The following is a 26,916-nucleotide window of genomic DNA, read 5'->3' as shown; positions in this document are numbered from 1 at the left end:
ATACAGTACAACTCGAAAGCCGTATCCACTGTTTATTTCAAATGAACCATCACTTTTCAGTCTTGTTACTCACCACAGTTAAAGTGCTTTGAGCTGCAGCGCTGAGCCTTTTCAAAACAAAACTGAAAGCTTCAACAAATGTTATGCTGCTCGTGTGTCACCGCTGATGAATCATCTACTGAGACAGACAGATGTTGTTGCGCGGGTTTTGTCCCATTCGGCAAAGGCAGAAGAATCTTTTCCTCTGTCCCCCGGAGTGCTGGAGGCTCCCTAAATAGACCCAGCGCAAGGGTGTGTAGAATGGGACCGCACAGGGTGATGGGTAATGGAGTCATTAATAACACAGACCTCCCTTAAGATGCTCAGATGTTCGTTAGTGTGAGCCACGAGGGAGGGAGAAAAAATAGGATGCAATTTGATACAATGAAAAAAAAAAGCGGTGTAAGCATCTGATGATGATCCTGTTTATGCTGTCATAGGTCTCGTCTGATGGGTTAATTGTGTTCTCGCTCACTCACACACACACACACGCACACACCAACACATTAACATACAGACTGTTAAGATGGAGGGACATGGAGTCCATTTCCTCATACAGTTTTTAATATTTCCATCACATGTGCAACACAAAAAAATGAGGTCTGCCAAATACAGAACTCCATATTTGTACAATACATTTTAATAACATCGGAGATAACTGTCTTTTTGCCGCAGGAGATGGTGATTTCCTGTAAACTGCGTACGAACGATTCTCGATCAAAATGTCAAAACATTAAAGTTTCATACAAAAGTGCATCTCAGGTTCAATGAATGCAAAACATTTACATAACAGAATGGATTAAAGTTGTGTATGATGCCACAGTGGCTTCCAGCTTGAGCAGAGAGCAATGGGACACTGCAAAAAAATTTAAAAAAGTTAAAGAAAAAAAAACAAAATAAAAACACAACAACAAGAAAAAGTACTTGGGCACTCTCCAGGAGAGCCAGGGATGGAGTTTTGCAACCACGGTATATCCCGTGACAGACCGAAATTGTGTTCAGCGTTCATGATCCCAAATTCAACTGGATTTATTTCCCCCATTGTGAAAAAAAAAAGAGAACAAGTAGAGATAACAAAACATAAACAAAAAAAAAATATTCCAGTAATCTCCAGGCTTGAACGAGCAGTAAACATTAATAACAGAAATGTACAGGTTGAATCAGTGGGCTGGAGATTTCCCCACGCTCTGAGAGCCACATGGGAGTTTCACGCCTCTGTTCATGAGCCAACAGAAGGAACTAGCCTTTTCCAAATCTGTGTCACTGCGTTTGCATATATCAGCATCTTGTCCTCTGTCCTGTTTTTTCTGTTCTCTGGGATGATTTTTTAATTTATTTTTTTTCCTTTTCACCTCTCGTCTGAACTCCAGCGCAGGCAGTGGAGATTAGTCGCACCACAGTTCACAGCTGGTCCTCTGGCAGCCATATTAGGACGAACACACAGACAAGGTTTCAGCCTACGCTGGTGAATCGAGCTTTTTTTTTCACCCAATAATGATTGACCATGTCAGGATACAGAGTGACGTACTGCGCAGTAGGAGTGGCACTGATGAAAAGAGTCTTCCTGACAACACTCACCAGTTCCTACAGTTTCCTATGCTCTCAGTGGCACCCTGTTTCTCCTTCAGTCCCATCTGGTCTGACTGACAATGTAATGAATCTTTTTTTTTCTTTCCCTCCCTCCCTCCCTCTTCTCTGTCTCTCATTTTTTTTTTTGGACAAACATTTTGAACTGTACATCGGCAAATACTGTATAAGATTGCAATATAGCTGTAGTTAAGCAACACATGAAGAAGTCTATGTACAAACAAGTTGGCTTTTTCTTTATTTCTGAAATAATGGTTAGTAAAGTAGGCCTACTGAGAGGTTTCTTTTTTGTTCTCCCCCCCCCTCCTTCTTTTATTTTCTTTGCTTTGCTTTTCTTTTTTCTTGCTCTGGCATCGTTTCTTGTGGTGTAACTGAAAATTTCAGTGCAAGACAGTCAGTGGGAAACTGCACTGACGGTAATTGGCGGTCGGGCATAATTCTGTGCGTCATGTGATCCTTGTTCTCGGCCACGGCGCTGAGCTTTGCCATGTTAGCTGCTGTGCTGAGTCAACGTGTGGTTCTGCAAGGACACAAAAAGAAAGAGGGAAAACATTATGATCGCATACACCGCAAAAACAGAAATTCAAAAAAAACCAAAAAAACCCTTCCCCTTCATTAAAAAGACATAACAAAACCTCCTTATATGGCTGTAGATGTTCTCAAAGCTTACATTTCTGTTTAAATTCGATGATCCAGACATGAGCACTGCCGTGTGGTCGTCTCAATGTTTGAATATCATCGTCATTCCCTTCTAATTAACTTGCAAGTTAGTCAAATCGGTTTGTGGATCAATAGTAGTCAGCTTTGGGCCCATACCACAGTTAAATCTCAGACACACAAGACCACTGACCGATAACATCCCACCCTGCCTGTCCAATCAAAAGCGAATCCATAACAACACACTGACAGACCCGATGGAATATCATCCTTGGAGTTCTGTCTGTCCGCTGACTACGTGCATTAAGCATGCTGTAAATGTACCCCCAAAAAAGGAATACTTCACACGCAGATAAGGCCTCAGAAGATTTGATCCTCCACACTTCTGTAAGTATCTAACTGTGCACAATTCACTATGACAGGATAACAAGCTGACAATATCGCACTGTTGTGCTGTATCTTCCAAAATTATGCAAGCACACACACAGACCGTCGAGAGTGGTTGTAGTGGGGCAGCTGTGCCAGGTTCTTTAAAGGGAGTGTGGACCAGGGGGTGTGTAACTGGTGTCCCTGGTGGGCTGAATCCAGGTCATCTTTTGAAGTGACTGCTAATCCCTTTAATGCAAACTACATGCCCCACTTGCTGTGCTCTGTTTAAAACACAGCCTTGGACTCTCTAAACTGGCATGGACTAGACACACCTGTCACAGAGACATCACTACGCATGCATGCACAAATACACACATCCGCCGCACACTCGGTACACACATACATTTTACCCTACACATAGGCACGGAAATGTGTAATCAAAGTATGTGAAATTACACTACTTTTACTGCTTAACTAGCCTTTCAAATACAACCGAAAATGAGTAGCGCAACCTCAGTCTGAAGGTTTACCAAAGCAGTCACCTTCAGTGGTGCAGAATCCCTCGGGCAGCAGTAGGGAGCAACTATTAGCCCCCTTGCATTCATTCCTTCCCTCTTTACCCTTTCGGCTGCCTCCATATAAAGCATTTAAACGCCTCGACAGCTTTCCTTTCAGCTAGGACGATTACTTCCCGACAGGTGGGGTAATAAGCTGTTTGACGGGGAACAGGATTGTGACCCCTGTACGGGTTAGTGTAGCTCACCTGGGCCCTGCGCTCCCTTTTTTAAAGAGAGGCGGCTCCGGACAGCTCCTCTGCTTCCATCTTTCCTCTCTTGCTGAAATAAAGCTCCTTTAAGTGAGTCTGGGAGGAGACTCCCCATGGGATGCTCTCTCTCTCTCTCTCTCTCTCTCTCTCTCTTTCTCCTCACCTCACCTCCTCCCCCTCCTCACACTCCACCAACCCCCTACCCCCCGGTGAAGACATCCTTGGCGTTGCTGAGGAGGGACAGGAGCACGGCAACCTTATTAATGAATGCGGCCCATTACCCGTCAGCCTGGCTCCTCAGCGACTCCCAGAAGCCCCTGCAGTACGTGACTTCAAATGGCAGGATATTGACACGGGGAGAGCAAAGCGGCTAGAACTGAGTGTGTGTGTGTGTGTGTATGTGAAAGAGAGAGAAACACAGAGAGAAAATTTGTGCTCAACTGAGTGTGCATGCCTTTGTGTGAGTGTGCCAGTGCGTCTAGGTGTGTGTGTGTGTGTGTCTGTGGACCCCAAAGGAATGTAGCTCCTTGGATATAATGTAGGGCTCGTAACAGCTATTAGAGGGGAAAATAACCCCTCTGGGGAATGGCTCCCCCCTCTGCATGTCCCAGCTCTGTCTGACACACACTGCATTCTACCTTTTCCTTAAACATGCCAGGAGTTTTCTCACTGAGGGCTTTCTCAAGGACGGTGTTAAACGACTTCAGTGGCTGTGGCAGCCATGCAGACTAAAGGGAAATAGAGGAAAAGAGGGAGGGAGGAATAAAAAAAACATTAAAAGAAAATGAAACTGATACCTTTATCTCTGTGGATACTGAACTCTGCAGAGTAGCTATAAACTGTTCTGTGTACAAGTGCGGAAGGTGGTAAAAGGGAGGGAGAGTGAAAATTCACTTTCCCGTCTTCATCCTTGTCAAGTTCTTCGAGTGCCTCGGCGCAAGTGTTGGATAAGTAAAATACCCACGGTGCGCTTCAACAAATGTCACGTTACATAGAAAATCGCATTATTCACATCAAAATGACCAAAATGTCCACTGCCCTAGGAAGGAGGATGTCACTAATGGTGTCACACTAGAATCACTGCAATTTAGGATTAGATGCCCTCCATTAAGCCTTTTAGCTCTCATCTTAACTCCCTCCTTCAATGCCATCCTATTCCCCCTGAAACTCTGCCATTCCCCTTATCATCCATTTCCTTCCCTTATATCCAACCCTTAATCTCCTCCTCGATCCTTTCAACCACCTGCTGGCCACACAGGCCTGCTGCAGGGCCCAGTTACCAGCAGTGTTCAGGTAAACCATAGCAGTCAATTCTCCACTAAATTAAATTTTGCACTGATCAATAATGCGCACCCGCTTCTCCCTTATGAGCACTGGCTGCACTGGCTCGGAGCGAGCCTCTTCCTCCTCTCCCGTTCTCTCACCGACTCCCCGCCACCGTTAAACCACCACTTTCATCTTATTACATCACCCTACTGCAACGCCCTCAGGGGTAGTGGAAGAGAAGGGAGAACACCCGGCAGGGGTCTTGTGTACCCATGCAAACAGGTGCAACATGTCTTAGGAATTTAACGCGGCTGCAAAGAAGGAGAGAGCGAGGGGAAAATATGGGGAACGATTGGGGAAGAGCGGAGACCGGGAAAGAGCAAGCAGGCTAGGGAGCTGATTTATTAACTAATCATTCTTTATGTCGTTCCCCATTGCTCTGGTCTCCATCGATAGCACCCGGTCTCCAGTGAGGCAACAGAGGTGCATCTCTTACATCAGCTCTGCAGAGGAAGGCCAGTGAACTAGCAGACACGTTCTCCCTTTCATCTGATCTTGCCGTATTAAAGACAATCTTCAGATTGCCCAACATCACAGAGAGAGGATGTAAAGCTTAATCACAAAGCTAACAATGTTTGATTAGCATAATGTTAATACCTGCTGAGCACATGTTAAGTACATTGTATCTGCTCTTCTACCTGGTGTTATCCGGCATGTAACATTAAACCCGGGCTTTATTGAGTGGTTAGAGAGCTGAGCGAACAATAATGACTTTATAAGCTATGGCCTATTTAAGGCTCCTTAAACAAATAAAGCATTGTGCAGCGTTGACTAGTGAATAGACCAGAATCTGTCGCATTATGCCACCCTCAAAAAACAAGTGTTGAAAATGTAACTGACCTGTAATTAAATGGCTTAACTGCTGCTATAAGCTACAATCTTAAGAAGTTTATGATAAAGTCACATTTACACTAGCAGCATAATTACTATATTAGTAATCCATACAAAGGTAGGAAGAAATGCAGCTAGAAAACAGTATGATAATGTTACTCACTTATGATTTTTAGTAAAGGAAGCTCTAACAAAAAGAAATAAAGTAGAGTTAGAGTCTTGGAGTTAGAACATTTCTTTACATGATTGGAGATGCTGGTGTGACAGCAATCCATAAATCAAATTTACTTACAGTGGAGATTAAAGATCAGATTAAAGAAACTGTTTATTTCAAGAGTTCAGCACATCCATTTAACACCTGCAGCCCAAGTGCCTTGTTTTATTTATCTATGATGAAATATTTAAAAAGCTAATCAAAACTATAAACGCCGCCCTCCCGAAGCTCCGAATGAAAGCCTCTGCCTTTACATCACATGCCTGGCATGCAGTAAGTCTGCATAGCCGCATCTGGAGCACGGGGACGGCGCACAAAACCACTGAGACCTACGCATACCCGTAGTCATCACTCAGGAATTTAATTAAGGCATAAGAGAGAATGTCACCGAACGATACTAAAACAAAGAACCTGCATTCGTTTCTGCAGCCTCCACATTGTAGACTGACTTGAAGGAATTTAATCACTTGGTTATTTAGGCTCATTTATGTTTGCGTAACGACCGAAAGATGTACAGCGGCCTTCGATCAGTAATGGCCGCTCTGTTTCTCGGGCGATTTTTGCGGTTGCGATTCATGCTTTGCTGCCACGTAAAATGTTTTCTCGCTGTTCAAAACTACCGTGGGGATAGACAGGAGAGTTGCATTCCTTCTTGATCTTTAATGGTGTGCTGAACTCGGCCCAGTATTGACTCAGTCCTCCCTTTGTGCATTCTCTGCTGTTGACCAGTCCACTGAGGGAGTAATCCCTTCCTGCTTTGACCTGAGGCCAGGCTTACTGCTGGCTAGTTTAGCCAATGAAGAACACAATCAAATAAATAAATAATACAGCGGTTGGCATTCTCCACAGTCATCACTTATCAGGCCGTAGGGAGGGTTGACCCCAAACACTGTTATGCCACAACCGGCCTGGTCTCCTTGGTAACAGACTGCCTTGTTTGAAGTGAGGTGCTCGGGGAGTCATAGTCATACAGTAACAGCAAAACGCTAGGGTGGAGTTGACAACAGCAATGGATTTCAGCGTCTTCCACGTGAGTCATTTCCACACCGAACAGTTGTAAAAATATATAATAAATCCATAATGTTCAAAAAAAGCTTTGATTAGATGTCTAACCACCCCAACCAAATACTTCTGAGGTGTAACTGGAGATGACTGACCACCCTTTTTTGTGAGCTGGTGCTTTGTAGCTCCAAATGATACTCATTACCCTGTCTAAGTAGACAAGTGAATGGTACTAGAAACACACTATGCAGTGATCCCGCTGTTTGACTGAGGTAGCAAAACAACTGCACAACTGCTGTGTTATTATGGGGCCTCATTAAGTGAGGAGAGAGTGGGAGACGGGGAGAGGGGAGAGAGGAAAAGCAATAGAAAGAGGGCCAGCAAGAGGCAGAAAAAGAGAGAACGAAAAAAAAAAAAAAAACACAAGAGAGCGATACAAACTGTATTCTGAGGTGATAGCAACACACAGATGCCTTTCCAGCCAAAATGAAGACTATGACTAAAGAACCCAATTAAGGGCTTTCTTAGGGGAGCCATCTTGGGAGGGGGATGGGTCTTCCTGGGACATGAGCCCTGGGCTACATCCTCTAATTAGACAGAGCGAGGGGGGAGGATCTCTGCCTGTCACTAGGAGGGAGATGGGGTCCATGGGGTTCCACATGTCAGTCCCAGAAACAAAACACAATTACTTTCACATTTAACCACTTCAGTCAGGGACAGACTTTGACTAGGGATACTACAGAGCGCCCCCCCCCCCCCCCACCTCTCCAGCGCCGCTGCAGTAGATATGCCACTTCACAAATGCAGCGATTTATTTGAGGACTATATTTTCTCTTGCACTTCCACGCTTTCACACGAAGGCGACAGTCGAGCTGCGCTCTCCTGTTTTCCTCGCCAAAATAGAGGAGCGGATCACAAAATAAACTTTTAATTGACCCACAATTGGTGCCATTCAGCCTGCTTTTCCAGAGCTGAAGAGTCAAATTACTTGGCTGTTATGATGTGCGAATATGAAATTCGAGGGGGGAATAATTGTTCTAATGCTGTTTATTTTGGCCTCTGTTGCATTTTGTTAACATCAACAGCATAACAGACACTTGAAAAATCAGATCACCACGGAGAGTAAATTAAACCTGTAGTGAGTTTCCTGGGAAGCGCTTGAAATGGTATTTTATCAAAGTTGCTGGAAAAAGTCAACTAAGAAAAGTAAAGGAGACATGTTTGAGGGAGAGATCCGGTGATGGATTCTAGCACAGTACACCAAGCGTCTCCTCTTTTGTTTGGATTTAACTTTCCCCAGTGGTGCAACAGAGAAAAAAGGAAAAAAAAAAAGTGGCTCAAAGGCTTCTGGGAGTTTTTGTCATGTCTCCCTCCAGACATTGTGTTTGCATGCACATATCAGACCCTGGGAGAGATGGAGACAAAGACAAATACATACAGCACGCACGCAGATGTATACACACAAACATACTCTTGCACCAAGAAAAAGAATATCCTCCTAGGATCATTAGGTCTGTCATGCTGTCTAATTCTGATCCACCTACAAAACTAGAACACCAGTGATTCATCACGAGTCGTCTAAGAGAGTTTATGTCCCCGTTTACAGTGCAGAGCCGTGTGTGTACAGTGTAATTACAAATACGCTAAAATATTAATGATGGCACCTCACAAAAGCCACCGGTACTTTCTTCCTAATTCCTTGTTCTTTTATTTTGTAGTGCAACTTTTTTTGAAATGGTGACAGGATGCGGAGCACCTGGGGTGATGAAGAAGAAAACAAGTTGTCATATGAAAGGAAATATATATAAATATATATGCAACTTCCAAAAGCGTGAAGAGCTGTCACACTTGGCAGATCAAGATATTCAGAGAAAATTTGGTGTTTGAGCACCACTTAGGGACAAACACATGAAGCTTTGCTTCTTTTTTTTGCCGCACGTTTGGGACTCGGGGCAGTTAGGGCATTTTTTCGGGGCATATTTTAAAATTCATGAGGCAAAAAAAAAGAAAGAAAGAATAACTTCTGGGGAATTGGGTCTCTGTGCTTCAGACTGAAGAATGCTTCATGAAAAGGAAGGAGGGAAATAAAACCCAAAAATATTGTTTTTGCTTTTTTTTTTTTAAAGATCCATCACTCAGAGAATCAACTCCAGACATTTGCTGCATTGTAATGCGCAAAGCATACACTGCGCTGATTTCTTTGGCAACAATTATTTCCATCTAATACAGCTACCCCCTTCTTCTCACTCGGTGTCCATCAGTCCCCTTTTTCTCCCTATTTTCTATCCTGGACACATGTTATGACATACATAGCTGTTTACAATGACCTGGTGACCGCAAAGCCTATAAATATGCTTAATTAAAACAGCAGAATTGGACACAGCTTGGCAATAATGGGTATCACACGGGGAGAGGAGAATCTCATTTGTGTGGGGAAGTAGAACATGATGCAGATGTGCTCTTGTCACTTTCAGCACTCATTAAGGCCAGGGAGCTTTGAATTGTCTTTGAAGGAATCCTTTTAAAAGACACTCCAATTAAGGTATGTGTCCTGCGGGCGTCTGAAGAGAGAGGGAGAAGTCATGCAGCATCTCAGTCCTTCCACTCCTCCGTCGATCACGGCGCGACTTAACACATGACTTAAAATCTCATGTCACTTCCAAGGAATGATAATGAAACTGGAGGATGGAAGGAGCAGAGACAACCCCAGCTTAAAAGGAACAAGGGAGTCTCACACAGAAAATGTCATCTTGACTGTTGTGTAACTTCAGCCTCATTGTCTTGTCTATGGAGAAATTGAGATCATTGGGAGAGAATCCTATAATTGCAGCCCTCCAGTATACTGTGGTACGAGAGCTGAACTTGTCCGTTTCTTCACAAACGAACTGCACTCGGAGAAATGTCAGATTTAAGCTGTGGCTAATACTGCGCATCCATCAGTTAATGAATCTGGCTAATTAATCCAGCCTAGCAGCATTGTCAGTGGCTCTGTTCTTTCTGCAATGTGAAAAGCTACTGTATCCGACGGCAACATGAAGGGGAAAGGAAGTTCATTATCAAGTTTCACATTGCAATATGGCCTTTATTAGAACCCAGGGACATTTTTTTTTGTCTCAAACGGGGACGCTAGCAACGGGAAGACAGTGGATTTTATTTTGGTGGGAGTGTATTCTGAAGTGAAGCTATGTCTGTTTGTTGCTCAAGGGGTGGGCAGAAGTTGAGGGTCAGAGAGAGCAGAGCACAGCCAGCCTCCTTGCCCTCCCTATCAGCACTTCATGAAATATCTAGACTGCTCCATATTTGAGGGAAAGGGATGCGCAGGGTGCAGGCTGTGTGAGTTTGTGATGGTAGAGGGGAGTCCTCCGGAGATCTTCGAAGGGAAGGATGGTCTATGCGTCTCACAGCTTATTTTTGTGAGAGAAATTGAGAAATGGAGGGAAGGTGAAGAAGAGAAAGAGAGATTATTCTCCATTGGAATATGGATTCTGGGGCACACAGGCCCAGGAGTCAGTCAATCTGGCCGGTCTGAGGGGGGTGGCTGGGCGGGGGGTCCTAGGAGGGCTGATTAGACGGATGCTCTCCCATCATCCATCTCGACAGGCTGGCGAAAATTGGCTAGCCCCTTGCAGGGTAGAGTTCACAGGGGGAGGTGGTGGGGGGATGATGTGGAGTGGTGCGCTGGATACCTGTCACAGCCTTTGGTCTGTTTCAGGATCTCAGCAGCAAATTAATAAAATATCTTTCCTGCTTCCCTTTACCTGCCGTGGCAGCTCTCCCTCTCGCCGCTCCTTCTCCCAGCTTGCACCGGCCCTTTGACCCCTCCGACTACTGTGAGAGATGAGGAGCCCAGGCAGCCGGTGAGTGGGCCAGAGTGTCAGGGAGAAATAGGGAGAAACTCCAAACTCAAGACCCGGCGAAGAGAGAGAGCTCTCACTGCTGGAAGACAGCTCCACTTCTGACAGACTGACAAACGACTGCCCTGTGTCAGTGAGACATTTTGAAGTGTGATGCATGGGAAATGGCAACCGCAAACAAACAGCAACTAAAAAACAAGCCTCCAACCTGCACTCTTTGTAAGGTTTTAACTGGGCGATGCAGCAATTCCAACATTTACTGAATCAATTTTTAGCATGCTAATATAAAAATGTGAAACAATAGCTTGAAGATACGAGCTGGCCGTGGCATGTATACAAAAAAAGTCGCTGTTTTTGCATAAGAAAGCAGTGCACATATTTGTATCTATATGTGCTCCGTATATGTTTGAGACTGTGAGCATGCAGAGACATGGGACTGCCTTGAGAGCATGGCACATGTTGAGCATAATGATCGTCTTATCCCCCAAGCTCGTTCCTGCTCTCCTTTCATAACCCTCTGTTTCACAAGAGAGTGCCATAGGTCTTTCATGTTCTGCTCTTGTCTCTTCACACAGAGTAAAACAATATAATCATGCATGAAACATCACCTCCGGGAGGTGGAGATCACTTCATTCCAAAAAATGTCAGACAAAAAAAAAAAAAAAAAAAAAAGTAGGAAAACATCCCCAGGTTATTTGAGATTGTTTACAGGTACCTGCTACAACCCTCGCTATATAGAGAACATTTGTACCAATGAGAGATGAAAATGTGATAAATAGCAGAGCTTGAAGTGAATGAAAGGCTTCCACATTGGCAGTTTGGTGGAGTGCGAGCCTTGTTAAATAATCTTCTCTGCAGTGGAGTTGCATGTCAGTAGATCAGGCCTTGTTTTATTCATGTTTGTATGCTCAAATGACCAGCAGATAATGATCGCATTCACCTTCCTCCTGGCAGACACACACCTCTGCGTTTACAACCTGAATCTCAATATGAAAATCATTGCCGATCAATTGCCAGCCGAGCCCTGGATATTTCCACCAGCTACCCGGCTAATACATGGCGCAGCTAATCCAAGTTTCAAATAGATGCACATAGAGGATATGGTCAGGGGCTACTGGTTTCTCTTAGCACTTTAAGGTGAATTAAAATACTTTAAGTGATTACGCTGAACACGGTGTTCTTTTAAGACCGCTCATATTTTAATGATTTAGTTTCAAAAAGGTAAGAGAAAAAATGTGGATATGAGAAGTGTGCCATGTGTATGATAAAGAATCCCCCAAACAAAACAGAGCTGCTTGAAAGCACCTCCACAGTGAAATAATATAATAAGGTTTGTTTCATTTTTTCAGGTTCTCCAAGGACCATGGAAAAAGATTGCTAGAAAATGGATTATCTCTCTAACATTGCGAGTTCATAAGTCCAACTACTAACTTTGTTGAAGGGCAGATACGGTCTCCCAGAGGACAAAGCTCATATTTAGCCACGAGGCCTCCTCTGTGATTAGAAGGGGAGATGCAGGCATATTGACTCAACTGTGTTTTTGCCTCTGCACCGTATGTAATTACCTCTTCAAAAACGAACATTCCACTAATCCTCTAATTCCAGATATTTTAGTGCTCTGCTGGTCTAATAAGCAAATCAAATCATATCTGCACATCACAAATGAGTTTTGGAAACGGACTGAAATAATTCCTTCTGAGTCTCTCATCCCAGCCGGGATGGAGGGGGATAACCAGAGTGCTGTGAGCGGTGTTTAGTGTTTGTTAAGCTGTCATGTGTGATTAGCAGTCACAGTTTCTGCTAGAGGCCCCTTCAGTTCCCCCCGGCCCAAGGCTCACCTGTAACTCTGTCTGGAAGAAGAACTTCTGCGGGCACTGTGAGCAGTCATAGATCTTATCCTCCTGTCCGTGGGCAGAGAAGATGTGCTGCTGGAGCTTATTGGCCTGGACAAACACTGCTCACATACATGAGAAGGTAGAGGGTGGGGGGGATCAAAGGGTAGAGAAGAAATTGATAAATATTAGCATACATTTTACACGCTGCAAGATTAAGACTGGTTTTTTTTCTGCTTCTTCTTCTTATTGATGGGGCTAAATTAAAGAAAGATGTCGCTTCCATCAAGGCAACATCCTGAGTGCTTTAGCCCGAATAAAAATCAAAAGCAGACTATGTCAAATGGCAAGAAAAACAAGTTAATCACAAACAAATGCATGCGCTATGAGCACCCCAAAAACAACAGAGAACAATTTAGGTGTTAAAAGTAAAACTGCAGTGGTCATACGCATGGCGCCACAGCTAGCGGATGCATAATGTTTTGAGAATAACAACGGTCTTTATTTAGCGCTACTGTGGGGACAACAAGCCGGAAAATAAACAACCGCAAAAATTGGCATGGCTTCAAGTGCAAAACATGGCCTCCATTAGTCTACATCGCTAATTATATTGACAATATAAATATTCATGGTGTTGCGCTATTTATTCATGCAGACTACATTCACCATCATGGAAACACACAACTTGCTGGTACTTAAAACATATACCGTACATTTGTGCTTTAATTAAGCCACAGTCCACGCTGAGACGCCAAGGGGGACGCAACTGTGTGCGTCTTGAGTGTATGTGTCTGGCACGTGTGTGTGTGTCTGGATTCTCTAAGGAGCACTTCAAACATGCCGTTTGTTATCCCAGACCCTTGTGCTTTAAGGATGGCTGCCTAATCTCAAAGGTCTGGATGCTCTGGAAAAGTTAGCATGTGGGGGCTTCATTTGAATTTCTTACAGCTCGAAATAACTTTTCTTCTAATGCATGCACTGAGAGCCACAAGGAGAAAGAGGGGTGGGGGAGCAAAGCCACAAAAGGTGAGGTGTCTGCTGGCGATTGCTTTGGGGAGGTTGCTGCAACCCCCTTGGCGAGGCTCCGCAACTTCAGCGTGTCCCAGTTTGAGCTCACGTGAGAGTCGGGTTATTAATTACTGAGTCATATAGACTTGAGACGCATCGAATGCCACACGCCTGACCTGGGAAATAAAAGTTTAGATCCAAAGCAGACGCAGTGCTGCGATGCCTTACGACTGCTAATGCCTGGGTGACAGCTGTCTCTGGAACACGGCAGCATGTTAAACCAGAAATGAACAAACCTCCTCTAATTGACAAACAACTCCATGGTCCATTTCTGAAACTAATGGCTGCGGCGATATGAGGATAAACATAACTGCGGCTACACGGCTGCTTTTACAGTCGGGTTACAAAATATTACCGCTCAAGGTTAAGGCCTCGGCTATCATGCACATTTGTGCCTCTTTTATGCTCCAAAAACGATGACAATTTTCTTTGTGGGGAATACACAGCTTGGAAAGGAAAAATAATGTGCTGATAAACAATAGCCTATTTCTTTAGCTGTGTTTTGTCTGCATATACTGTACAGAAACAGGTCACAGCAGCTGCAGGAAGCCTTCATTATGTCTTTGGCTAGAGGAGGAAAAAGTCAATACAGCAAAAATAAAAATGGATTTGAGACTTGGGGGGCCTTCAAATACTGTACAATAGGGCCAAACACAACTGAGATGTCAAGTTAGCTGTTTCTTGCTATTTACATGCATCTCTGGTCCACTTCCAGTAAGAGTTACATTTAATCAGCAGCGCATTTATCAATTTATAGCTTGGCAGTCACTTACACACAAGTGGGAAGTGACAGTTGATTTAAAGCACCGGGGGCCTGAAATGTTTTAATGCCAGTGTAAGTCCAATAAATACTTTTCTGCTAATTTATATATGTCTGTTTTGACATTTTTAAAGGCTCGGGCTGTATTTATGTTTACTAAAGATGATTGCAAGAATCAGCAATCACTAATATTTACTGTGGTAAACATTTAATTAACAGCAGGGTTCAAATTTGGAGTCCTTTGTCTTCCTCGTTGTTTTTCAAATTAGCATGCAACGTGTAATAAAGGGATAAGCTGAAATGGGCAATGGGGGGACATTGCATTGGCATTTGGCAGCATGAGTCAGATATAAAATATGCCATTGCATTGCCCATTTAGAGGAGGAACACAGGCATGTCTTTCTAGAGGGTTAAAATGAGGACATAGAAAAACAAGGAAGAAATAATCCAAAACCACATCCAAACAGGATCAGTGGCTGCCCATTGTGTCTCTCCCTGCTGAGTATGAGCGAGGGAGCGAGAGAGGGAGGGAGAGAACTTTGTGGAGTTTGTTGGCTGTGGAGTCGGAGCAGAGCAGAGCAAAGCAGAGCTGAACAGAGCGCTGAGCCGGGTTGGGCGTCAGGGGTGTCAGGGCTGAGGGGGCTGAGGGGCCAAGGTCTCCTCGCTGTGGGGGATATTAAGCCCTCTGATTAGATCTCAGGGGCCGCCCATGGCAGACGTCTCCTTTACTACAGGCCCCAGCTCATCTTTATTTTGGCAGGGTGGTGCTCTCTGCAGGCTGCACTGCACCAATACTGAGCTGTTTGTGCAGAGAGGAAAAATAAGTTTATCCTTCCCCCCCTCTTTTTCCTTTTTCATTTATTTATTCATCTAGCTTACACGTACTGGTTCCTGCTTAATCCAAGGGTTCACAATGCAGAGGCCGATACGAGAGTTTCGAGGCAACACAAATAAGTCGGCCGCGCGAGTTGATATGGAGCCGATAACTGCGAAATTTCGGGAAAAGGCTAAGCCCGTGTGTTTTATTTGTTTTTGGTGGTAAGATGTCATAATTCTAACATCAAGCACCAGCGCAAACATGCGCAGCAACTAAACAAAAAAAAACTAATTAAACTACTGTAGTTGTCAGACTCGTGTGGATTCTAAAGCAGCGTCTTCTCTAGTTTTTTAAGTTTCTACTTCACGCTGTGACATAAGTAAAAGAAAAGTGTATACGTATACACACACGTACAGACACACACGCGCGCACACACATACACAGGACTTTCATCAGGCACACTTTCTTCTGTTTTGTTTGTCTTAAGCACATATTCCCAATCACAATTTCCACACCAGCCCTCACTACTGCTCCTAAGGGTGCAGGCAGACACTTCTAGCTGCAGGCTCCCCCACTTCTGAAACCTGTCAAATCTGTCCTGGGAGAGTCAGCCTCTCTCTCATCATCCAGGGGCTTATGGACCTCTCTCCATTTACCCTCCCTCCCCTACACAGTTCTCTTTTCCTCCTCCACTTCCCTCCTTTCATCTCACATCCAAACTTGCCAGTTGCAACCTTCTCAGTTTCCTCTAAGTTTGTCTCCTTTTCTCCTCTATTTTGTCTCTCCTCATCCACCATCGACAACTTACTTTCCCCCCGCTCCATACTTCTGCTCCGGTCTGTTTTGTGCTAGGTTTTTTTTTTTTTGTCCTCTCGCCATTCCCATTGGTGTGGATTGAGAGTAATCAGGTGTGTCAAAGAATGACATTCATTCTCTACCTCCCGTTGCGTTTTTCAGGTCGCATGGGGGTAGATCAAACTAAAACATGGGATTCACGGGGGGATGATCTTTTAAACAAAGAGTAACCTTGTTAATCAAGCGGACTCAATAACCCAGCAACTACTACCTCCACCACCTAGTTTGATCAAAGTTTTGCTTTCATGTTCATGTTCCAATCATTATACCTAAAATGGGAATCCTTTTAATATGCAAATATGGATTTGAAATGGTGCAAACAAAAATGGTTGATTTTAGAAAGCGTTCTCTGAAAACAAAACAGTTTTAATGACCAGAAGTAAAAAGTACTTCAGTCTATTTGGTAATACACTTAAGTATTGTTTTAAAGTGTTTGATGTGAATATAACCGTTTCATTTACCATTATCACTTGATATCTGTATATTACAACTTTATGTATGAATCACCGGATAATCTTGTTATATGTTAATGCACTAAACAGTTAAAATTAGCTCTACTTTGGACAAGTATGTTGCAACATATGTATAAGAACTCATTCATAAATGTACATAATAGCTGTTTTTTTGTTTGTTTTTTTACCTTTTTGCAATTTTTTGTACTACATTTTTCTGATAACACTGAAGTACTTTTTATTTACTTTAAAGTACTTTTGCGTGGTACTTTTTAGTAGAAAACTTTTTTTTTTTTACATCATTACTGCCTCAACAATGCAACAAAAATACTAAAGTGCAAAAGTTAAATGGCTTCTATGGTTTCCATTAAGTGTCAGTAAAACACAAAGAAATATATAGAAAACATTATTTTGTTTTTTGCTGCTTAAATTTACTGGTATCTTAACTTAATATGTATGTTCTATCGATGAAAAGTTGTAATTAACTTTTTCTACTACTCTGTGTAGTGATAAAAAATCCAAAAAAGTCCATGAAATGAAGCACATACAAAAACGAACTTAGTGCATATTATCTGACAATATACTGTAAGTAGAGTTATGTTAGGGTGTTAAACAAGTGTTTTTTCTTTACTTTATGTCAAGCTCAGCTTGAAGAGATACATTCAGCTGTTTAGCCAATCTCTCAACTGCTCCTTTTTCTCCAAGTGCTCTGACTTCAGTCTGCCTGTCCCCTGCATCCCCAACAGAGGGAGGCCTTTCAGTTCATCCCATACTCTCCACAGCCTTCCTTCCCCGCTACCATAGGCCTTCGCCCATCTGTCTGTCTGCACTGCGACCGCTGTCCTGAGGGTGTACTCTGTCTCTCCCTCCTCCCCTCTCCCTCCCAGCATCCCTCTCTCTCATGCGCCGTGATCGATATGGACGCAGAGGGAGAGGGGGGACCTGTCTGTCAAAGCCGGCGGTGGAAAATGAAGGCTCAGATGAAGGAGGCATGCTCTGTATATTAAATGCCCAGACCCCTGTGAGGGGTAGGGGGGTAGGAGGAGGAGGGGGGGGGGGGGGGAGTTCGGGGGGGGGAAATATCAATAGGCCTCTCCTAAAAGAGAGATAAGGCCAAAACAGCAATGAGAGAAGTGGAGCAGACTAGAGGGAGGGGAGTGGAGAGAAAGAAGGAAAAGGAAGAAGGAGCGGCGATGTGAGGGGGATCTGGAGTTAAAAAAAAAAGATGTGAAAACAACTTTGAGCAACGCGCAAAACGTGAACTAATGATGTTAATTGATGTAACAAGTGAAGGAGAGACAAATTAGTTTTTGTGCAATGGGTGGATGGGGGGTTACAGGAAGCACAAGAGGGGGAAATGAGCTGAGGACCAAAAAAGTGTTAGGAAGAGTAAAGAGCTGAGATGGGAGAAAGAGTGAAGAGCTGAAGTTAACGACTTTGCAGATTTCATTATAGAGATAGTTAACCCTGTTGACACTGAAGGAGGGCGCTATCCTCTCAGGAGGAGTCCGGTCCTTCCACCTCCACGCACAGAGACAGATGAGATCATTACAGCTATCAGCACCACTGCCATCCACAATTAGCACATCTCCTTTTCTTTCCCCACTCCTCAATCCCCCATCTCCCCTCAGCTCACACTGCCTTCCCCCCTGCTCTCTTTCTTTCTCCCCCTCTCACCTCATGACACTTCTTTGGCCTTGATTTGGAGGCAATTTGACTAAATAAAAATCCACATGCAGCAAACTGCTCTTAGCTTTAGCTGGCCTGCTCGATCGACCTTTCCCAACTCATTTAGAACCCATTTGCCTTCAAAGCGAAAAAGAAAAAACATGCAAAGAAGCTTTGTTGAAAATGTAAATGTGTTAGAAAAGTTAACATAAAAAAAACTTTTAATTTATAATCTTTCCACGTGTTCACTGGGCTGATACTGCACGCTTGCATGCACACAAACACATGCACAATACGCACCTGTAAAGCAGACCGGGCACTTGAAGGTTCCACCCATGCCCTCAAAGCTGTGCTCAATCAGGTGGCATTGAAGCTTCGCTGGTGAGTCGAATGACTGACTGCAGAGCTTGCATTCATGGTTCAATCCTTCCTCTGTAGAGAAGAAACAACAAAAAAAAGAAAATACGCAGAAAACCATAAGAGGCGGAACAAGCAGAGCATGAATGGCTGAGGAGTTGCAGAGATCTCACTTTGTCCTGGTCCTTTTTTCCCTCTTCCCTTTTAACATGAAATTTAAATTTAACAAATTTATTGGAACACTCTTGTGTCTGTGATTTTCATGACTCAAACAGGAAAAAAAATATTGTGTGATCTGCTCCCATCAGGCATAAATTGGATGACCAGCTGGGGTCCTAATAGCTCAGACGAGGGCTTGCACTTTGAACATGGCGAGTGTCATCTTTTTTTTCCTTTTCTTTTCATCAACTTACATAAAAATAAATCTGCAAAGTCTAAATGGAGGAGGAAAGAGTCATATGTGCTTCGCAGACTGCGAATCGAAATAAATCAACAATAGTCAAACAGTGCATGTCAAACGGTGCAGAGGGTCATTATCAGTTTTTCAAGGACAAAATCCCCCCTAAATAACTGAAAAAATGCTTCTCAAACCTTACTTATATGTCCCTGATCTCGGCTCTCATCAGCTCGTATAAACCCAACTCTCCTTTACAGCACGCTCACTTGCACGACAGATTATCTTCTTTGCTTTAAAAATACCCAAATGTCTATATCAACATTTGACTACCTCAACCACAGCCAATGATAGCTTAAATAAATGTCATCGTGGTAGACCTGCACATTTCTTTGCAGCACAACAATCTGCTGACTCAGACTTTTAGAGAACTGCCCATCTCCAGTGTGTCAATAAAAGGCCTATGCACTCTGCCAGACTAGTGCTCGATCAAACTCTTGCTACTGTATGGCAAAGGGGCGGGGGTGCATACCTCTGGGACTCAGCCATGGTTTATCCCCAGGTCTCTGCAGCCCAGTGCCCACCGCATAGACCCTGGGTGCCAGAAGCATGTATACATAATCCACCTAAACAGCTGTGCAGAGCTCGATTCCTGGTGGGTCCAGGTAGAGGGTTAGTTGAACATGCTTTAGGCAATTTTGGCAAACAAGTAATCTGAAAAGCAAAGCTTTCCAAGAATATGGTCACCTTGGCCACCGCATTTAAAGCTATACTGGGCAATTATTTCTAAAATATTAGAGAATGAAAAAAAAGCCTTAGCCCTAAAATGCTTTTTTGAATTTCTTAAAGCTGAAACTAGACATAAAAATAGGTAGTATCGCAGTGTTTGCACTCATCGACTGATACTGACAAATAGAGACAACCGTGACCCAATAACCCCAATATTCTGGAAAAAAAAAGGAATGAAAACATCTCCTACAGTGTCAGGCTCTTTGCAGTACACTGCAGTTTTTACTATAACACATTTTTGCCATTTTTTCCCTTCTTAATCTTCTTTCATCGTGCATATCCTTTAATATGATGTCTGAAACCTAAAAAAAACCAAATTAGTTGTGCATCAGCACAAGCTCACAGACAACATTCCTGTATGTCTGTCTCACAAAAGGTAAAAGCTGATCAAAGCAGCTCATGGTAGTTTGAAAGGGAAAGAGTTGATGCTGTGTTCTGCAATCATGCATTTGACAGATGAGATACTCTGTAGCCTACATGTGCATCTGAGTGTAGCAGCAGGCATCAGCGAAAGAGGGGAAGGGGAGGGGGTGTTTGCCACGAGCGCATCCACGCAGCCGTGCAAGAGGATCACTGTCCTCTTTGATCACCATTCAGTTTGCTTATCTGTGTGACGGTGTACACTAAGGTCAACCTTGCTGCAGCGTGCACAGATCTGTTCTTCTGCCATATGTGCAGCCCTCATTTGACCCTAGTGCACAATGCGGTCCCTTTGGAGACCTGGCCTGCTTCATTATGCATATAACTCTGCACCTGCCTGACTGACCTTGCATGTGTGCATGTGTGTGACTGTGTCTGTGAGCAGGTGCATCAGGTGAAAATGACAGATATAAATGAAACAGAATGTTCTCAATTTAAAGAATACAGCAGCAATTTTTTTCTTCTTCTTACTGTTAGCAAATCCATGCCTTAGAATGATTTCTCTACAGGCACTTTATGTGGCCACAATGCTCACAAGGCTTTTGGCCACAAAGCTACTTATACTTGTGGAGTCAAAGTATTAATTTTCACATGATTTGTCAACATTAAGATGACGCCACTGTTGATATATAATATATTTTACTGTTGAGGATATGCGACTGAGAGGGAAAACGAGGTTTAAGTGAGGGCCTATCACGAGCAAATTCTGCTCCGTTAGCGCCTCTAATGTAGCCTGTTTAGGGCTGGGTTTGTATTCAGCAGTGTAACAGGGGTTGAATCAGGCTGGCAGCTTGTTTCTTAGTGAGAGCCAAGGGAGGAAGTCGGCTTGCTCGCCCCTATAGCTGCCTCATTGGGCTGAGGTCACTTCCTGTTGCTCCCCCAGCCCTTCTCTTGGGCTGCCCAATCAGCATGGCCCTGCGTGAGCCCCCACCCCTCTCTATCCACCGAGCAGACTCTGGATATAGTTACAGGGCCACAGGGGACTGTCAGCCCTCTCTCTCTATCCTCATCTCTCTCCCTTTCCCTCCTCCCACTCTCTGTTTCAGAGTCTCCCGGGTGTTCTCCACTGCCACCACCCTGTCCCTCCGCACTCCTAAGAAAATCCTTTAGATGAGAACTGCTCCTGTGTCTGCTCCCTCTAAGCATCCCTGACACCAGCAAAGTAAGCCCATCTGCATATCCACAGGGCCTTGCGTTCCTGTGGCTCATGGTTTATGTATTTCACAGCTCCTTAAAACACAAACGCCTAATATCTCTCCCATGTGGAGGACAGGAGAGGGGGAGAGGAAAAAACTACTCTCAAAAAGAATGGTCTTTATTTCTCTGCGCTGTTTACTTTTTTCCCTTTTTTTTGTATCCAGGCTGAAGTTCATGTGCCGTTGAAGGTTGTTTGGGACGCTGGGGCTTGCAGGTCTCGCTTGCATAGTTTAGTGAACTCTTTATGTAACAGCGACACAGCTGCAGCATATTGAATTTTGTAAGGCAGCGGTAAAAGCGCCTGCGATTCTGATAGATGTTTTATTGTGCTTAAGAGTACAAACGCACAGCCGTCAGCTGACAGTGACTGAAACCGATGTAACTAAAGGCGCTCTAACTTTCTGACAATAATGTGTAATTAAGTATATCGCAGGGCATTGCTTAATTAAAAACTCTCCCTCAGCTTATTCCGTTCCAACGCCACCGCTTCCCTCACCACCACTGCCCCTTTCTCCCTTTAAACAATTCTGCCGAGAAGCAGTGAGAATGCGAAAGGAATTCAGGACCACTTTCAGCATTTGACTTTGGACAAGAAAAATCTGATACTTAGATCTGCGCTCTTCTCTGGGGCATAATGAACAGTTCTCTGAAGCTCAGGCTCACAGGGGCCCGTGTTTCTCGTGTCGCCAAAGCAGATGATATTAATGGCATCAATCAAGGCACTTCTGCGCTGAAAGTAATGAGCAAACAACTGGGGGAACAAATTGGGAATATTTAGTGGTTGTTTTAAACAAGATACAGGCACAACAACCATAGTAATCACAGGGTGATGGGTGTGTGTGGGTGTATGTGTATGTGTGTGTGTGTGTGTGTGGGGGGGGGGGGGGGGGTCAATTTATAACTAACAGGTCAGTGCTGAGTTTCTAAGCTGCCAAACCTAGCCATAAAAACAGAAATGCCTTTTTTTACATTTATTTTCAGAACAATCTTGTTTATGAGGAATTTCACCTTTAGCAAGAGTTTGGTTTCTATTCCACCATCTGTCTCCTGCTATTCAGCCACATATTGGAGTTATATGTTAATAATCCAAGAAGATTCGGTTTTCAGCAGACTCACTGCTGTATATACAACCCACCATGGGATTGTGGATGGTAGCAGAGTAGACAGCTTCAGGCCTGTAAACAGTAGGTGGGTTTACTTCTCTCTTCTCTCCGCGGGAACTATCCATTAACAGATAATGGGAGGAAAATCAGAGTGATTAAGGCCCAGGGAATTATGGGTGAATACAAATTGACTCCACCTCTGTGTGGTGCGCTCTCTTGAGGTGGAGGCACTGCTCATAAGGAATAAACTCATTTCAGAAGTACTGCAACACCCATTAGGGCCTGGTGAATGCAGCATGTGGGGGTAGGGAGGTTGTAGGTGGGAACGCAAAGGGATGGACTCCCCCTGGACTGAAGCTGATTGGAGAACTGCCCGGGGGGAACAGCACTAATATCTATCTCCTGCCTCCACAGTTTTAGAAGGACAGAGTCAATCAAGTGCAAAATGTTTGAGATTCAAGTATAAGATTTTACTCAGGCATTGTAAAATCCCCCCAACCCCTCCACACACTCCCTCAAAGACCTAATGTATTACACAAACAGTGATGGTAATGTGTTTGAGCTAGCTAATGGAATCGAGATATTGGAGAACTTACTACAATACAAAATGAAAGGTGTTGGTACTGTAGTAAGACCTGCGTGGAAAAGATATAGCCTGTGTCTGCAAGAAAGAAGTAAAAAAAAAAGATAAGCTGAGCCCCCATGTCAGGGTCCCAACGCTGGAGCCCGGCTGATGCTGCTTTCCAACCTCCAGAGGGAGAATGAGAGGTGAAGTGAGATTGTTGGCTGTGACATGTCAGTAGTGGTGACGCCCTCGCACAGCGAGAGCAAAGGATTCTGGGGGAACATGACTCTCGGAGAATGTCAGCTCTGATGCATGGCAGCTCGTTGGAGGTGCTAATCAGAGCAGGGCTAGGCTCCTGCTAGGATCAGCCACTCTGCGCCTACATTAACCGCTTCACAGCTCCCTTGGCTACCACGCCAGAGGTAGAAACACCAAACTGGCAGGTTTTTGTGTCGAGATAAACATGCGTAACGCTTGAATGGGTGTTACAAAAGGTTTAGCCGACTAGAACACCTTTTGGGTTTCACAAAACAAGAGGGACGCAAGCGTAAGGATTTTTCTCCTTCTCCATAAGCACAACGAGCAGACATTTTTAGTTGAGCTATTTGCTCCGATTCCCTACACATGTATATAGCAATGCTCAGATTTTTATATATGTAAATAAAAATGTAATATATATATAAAAAGGCTATAATTAACAGTCATTACTGAATTATTAAGGACACGGCTTCGCTATGAATTACTACAATACATTAAACCATTTTCTACTAGAATACCTGAGGCCAGTTATGCAAAAGAGTCTGTGTGCCACTGACTACATGAACGCCAGTATTTGTGCAGAGCCTTCTGTGCTTTGTTTTATGTTTAATGACTCACCTTTATGACAACTTGACTACATAACTACATAAAAGAAAAATCGGACGGAAATTATGCAGACCTGTTGCCTCTCATCCAGGAATATATATGTATATATATATATATATATATATATATATATATATATATATATATATATATATATATATATATATATTTCAAATAAGTCCAGATATTTTGGAATACCTGGTGTAGTGGCCAGAACACTGTCTATTTTTCAGTTTTTGTGCTTACAGATTATTTTAGATTTGAAACAGTTGAATTGAATGTTTCACTCTGCAGTCTGCCAAAGGGAGAGTAGCTGGTAAAACCAGACGAAGCTGGCGTTTCAGCAGGATTTGGATCTGCAGTACCGTTTGAAGAATGCGCTGCCATTTTGTGTTTCCACGCTACCTGCAATTCTCGCAGCTAAAGCCCACAATGGCTAAAACTCGGTCAAATGAACAGTGTGCAGGTCACGGAGACAGAACAGAAGAAGAAAGAAAAGGGAGAAATCCACAACAACAAAGGCAAGAGGCGAATACTTGTTAACGAATGATATGTAGGCGCTGCAGCTGCAGGCAGGTACGGAGGTCCATCGGGGACAAACAGCGCAGGCTGCTGAGATGGATTGCATGGAGTGCCGGACCCCCTGCAGCCACACAAACACCATTCTACACTGAAATGCTCTAATTTACTCTATACGTGCCTATTCTAAACTGCTGGGCTTTTTTTCTTGTTAGAAGGAAACAAAGGTCAAGTGACTATGCCCTGACTTTCCAAGGATCTTGTACTCTATGAAAGTTGCTTTGCAAAGTGAGGGAAAAAATTTTACAAAGAAGAACAGAAACACAACAGCGAGGAAAGTAAAAGTAACGTAAAAGAGCAAAAAATAATACATGAGGTGTGAATACAGACCAGACTCTCTTTCAGGTCTCGACAGAGTGATTGGCCTGAATGTAAAAAGTTAATTATGGACACATGACCGGCTTTTTTTTGGTAGCCTCACTGTGGCATTGTCGCGCCGAGGTTTGTGGCTTTATAGGGGTTTGAGGTCCGCACAATGGAGCAGGGAAGGAGAGCGTTGAGCAGAGGCCCCATGGCTGGGCTCGCGGCATGGAACACTGTACAATTAGCCAGCCTCTGCGTTCTGCCGGCTTATAATTATCAGCGCTTGCCTTAATTGACTCCCTTAGCCTGCTGCAGAGGGACCCCCCCCCATACCCCTTTCCCCCCTGCTCGATGGAGGCCGCCAAGCGCCACGCCAGGCTCTCCAAAGTCATTTAGAAAAGCGCTCATATTTTCGACACAAAAAAGGGGGAACATTTGGTGAGAGAGAATTCATCATCAGGTGTCTAGAGGTTTTCCTTAATAGAAAAGCTGAGTCCCACTGAGTGCGCTCCATGTAGCGGCCAGCCACGCATGCTCAGGACCAGCAAGCCGCCATTCGCAGCGGGCCACAAGACATTAACATAATTTTATATAACACAGGCACCCGCACTGGAAATTTAATACATCTCAGCAAATACGAGACAGCCGTTTTGCATAATTTTTTTTCCCCTCATTCTCCACCTAGCTTTCTCTCTCCCTTCTAGCTCTATCTGTCCTCCTTCCATGTCTCTCTCCCGTCTCGTCTTCCCTCTCTCTTGCTGCCATTCTCCTTTGCCCCCACCCCCCCTGCACAACCACCCCATGGTGCTGCTCTCACTAGGAGAGGGGAAGTTCATTACCTCAGCTAAATCAGAATTAGTCCCTTCATTTTGACGGGGCGAACTTCATTAGAAAGGCCCTTCCTTAATCCAGCAGGGAGAACTGATGAATCTACATGGGGGCAATAATTTGCTTCATGCAGCACATTCAGCCACTTCCTCCACACTATCTCTCCCTTCTTTTTTCGCCGTGTTTCTGGCTTTATGTACTTTGGTCACATTTTTATTAGATCTACAAACAAAAAAAACAACAATGAAAAAAAAGCAGAAAGGAAAACACCTGCATATAATTAACTAATAGTGGTGGAGATGGTGTAAAGAATGAGTTATGCTGTTTGGAATGTCCTGTCTCCCCAACAGACTTCTGGGTCTCTGGAGCAGCCACGGCTGACTTGGCTGACACTCAAATACAGACTGAGTGAGTACAGCCAAAAGCAGGCTTGGTCTGTGGGCCTGAGGTAACTGCTAAAGATGATTTTTAATGCCATGATTATGCTCCAGAGTTTTAGGATATACAAATCTTTCACAAGCATGTGATTAGAGGAAATAAAAAAAGAGAGCGGTAGAAGTATAAATATTTGCTGTTATGAAAGTGAGACTCCATCTGTCCTTTATTTTTGGTTTTCTTTTCCAAAAACCTGCACAGTTTTAAGAAGGATTTCAAAAGAGATAGGCTTCAAAAGTTGTCCAGATCCTTACAACAAACTAGAGGGCGAAGAGACGTGAATCGGGACAGACAGCCCCTGACTGCCATACCACAGCGCCTGGTGTCAAACAGATGTGCAGCTTGGCAGCTATGCTCCCCAGAAAACAGAGAGCCCATGGATTCCAGGGTGGTGCTGGAGTCTTGTTGCCCTCCCCCTTCCCCCATCCTCCATCAGCCCCAACTCCCTCACACTGTGCCCCTGCAGTCGCCCTCCCTCATCACCTCCACACAGGGGTCCCCTGACTGGTAATCTCGTCCCTCGAATGTGAAATCTCCGACAGTGCTGCCCCGCACTTTTACCCCCTACCTCCAAGGCTGATGGGTAAATTGGAATGGCGCACCCTGCTGGTGCAGAGAGCTCTGAACAGACAGCAGTACACTCACGCTGAGGCACCCCTCGCACGCTCCGTCTAATATAGTGGACATGCACACGCTCTCCAAGCTGCAATATCCATGCACAGACACATAAGAGTCTCACGCTCACAAAGCTTCAGGTAAATAAAAAAAGAAAACAAAAAAAAAAAGCCTCATAAAGATACACACATCGAGATGCAACCTAGGTGTGCCATGCATGATGCGTTCACCCTCATCTGCATAAAGATTGAATGTATGATAAATAAACGGAGAACTCCATAGTCAATATATGTACAAATTTAAATGCACATCATCTGAAATGGCTCAGCTTGGGTCCTCTTACAGACACTGCATCTGACTTCTGTTACCA

At 44.0% G+C, this 26,916-nt stretch overlaps 1 protein-coding gene across 5 annotated transcripts in view; it reads right to left on the bottom strand.

Annotated features, from left to right (window-relative positions):
- Window positions 1–581: 581 nt before the first annotated feature.
- Window positions 582–26,916, bottom strand: part of LOC120727362 (zinc finger protein 521-like) — an 88,789-nt gene continuing 62,454 nt past the window's right edge. For all 5 annotated transcript variants that reach the window (XM_040021615.1, XM_040021622.1, XM_040021598.1 and 2 more), the window contains 3 exons: window positions 18,398–18,529; window positions 12,484–12,599; window positions 582–2,146 (listed from right to left, as the gene is read on the bottom strand). In XM_040021615.1, coding sequence (XP_039877549.1) covers window positions 2,117–2,146; window positions 12,484–12,599; window positions 18,398–18,529 — 278 coding nt within the window. In that variant the 3' untranslated portion in view covers window positions 582–2,116. The remainder of the gene's footprint in view (window positions 2,147–12,483; window positions 12,600–18,397; window positions 18,530–26,916) is intronic.

The sequence above is a fragment of the Simochromis diagramma genome, unplaced genomic scaffold (genome assembly GCF_900408965.1).
Source record: "Simochromis diagramma unplaced genomic scaffold, fSimDia1.1 OVJJ01000205.1, whole genome shotgun sequence".
Taxonomy (NCBI): Eukaryota; Metazoa; Chordata; class Actinopteri; order Cichliformes; family Cichlidae; genus Simochromis; species Simochromis diagramma.
This window is presented reverse-complemented; position numbering and strand designations above follow the sequence as displayed.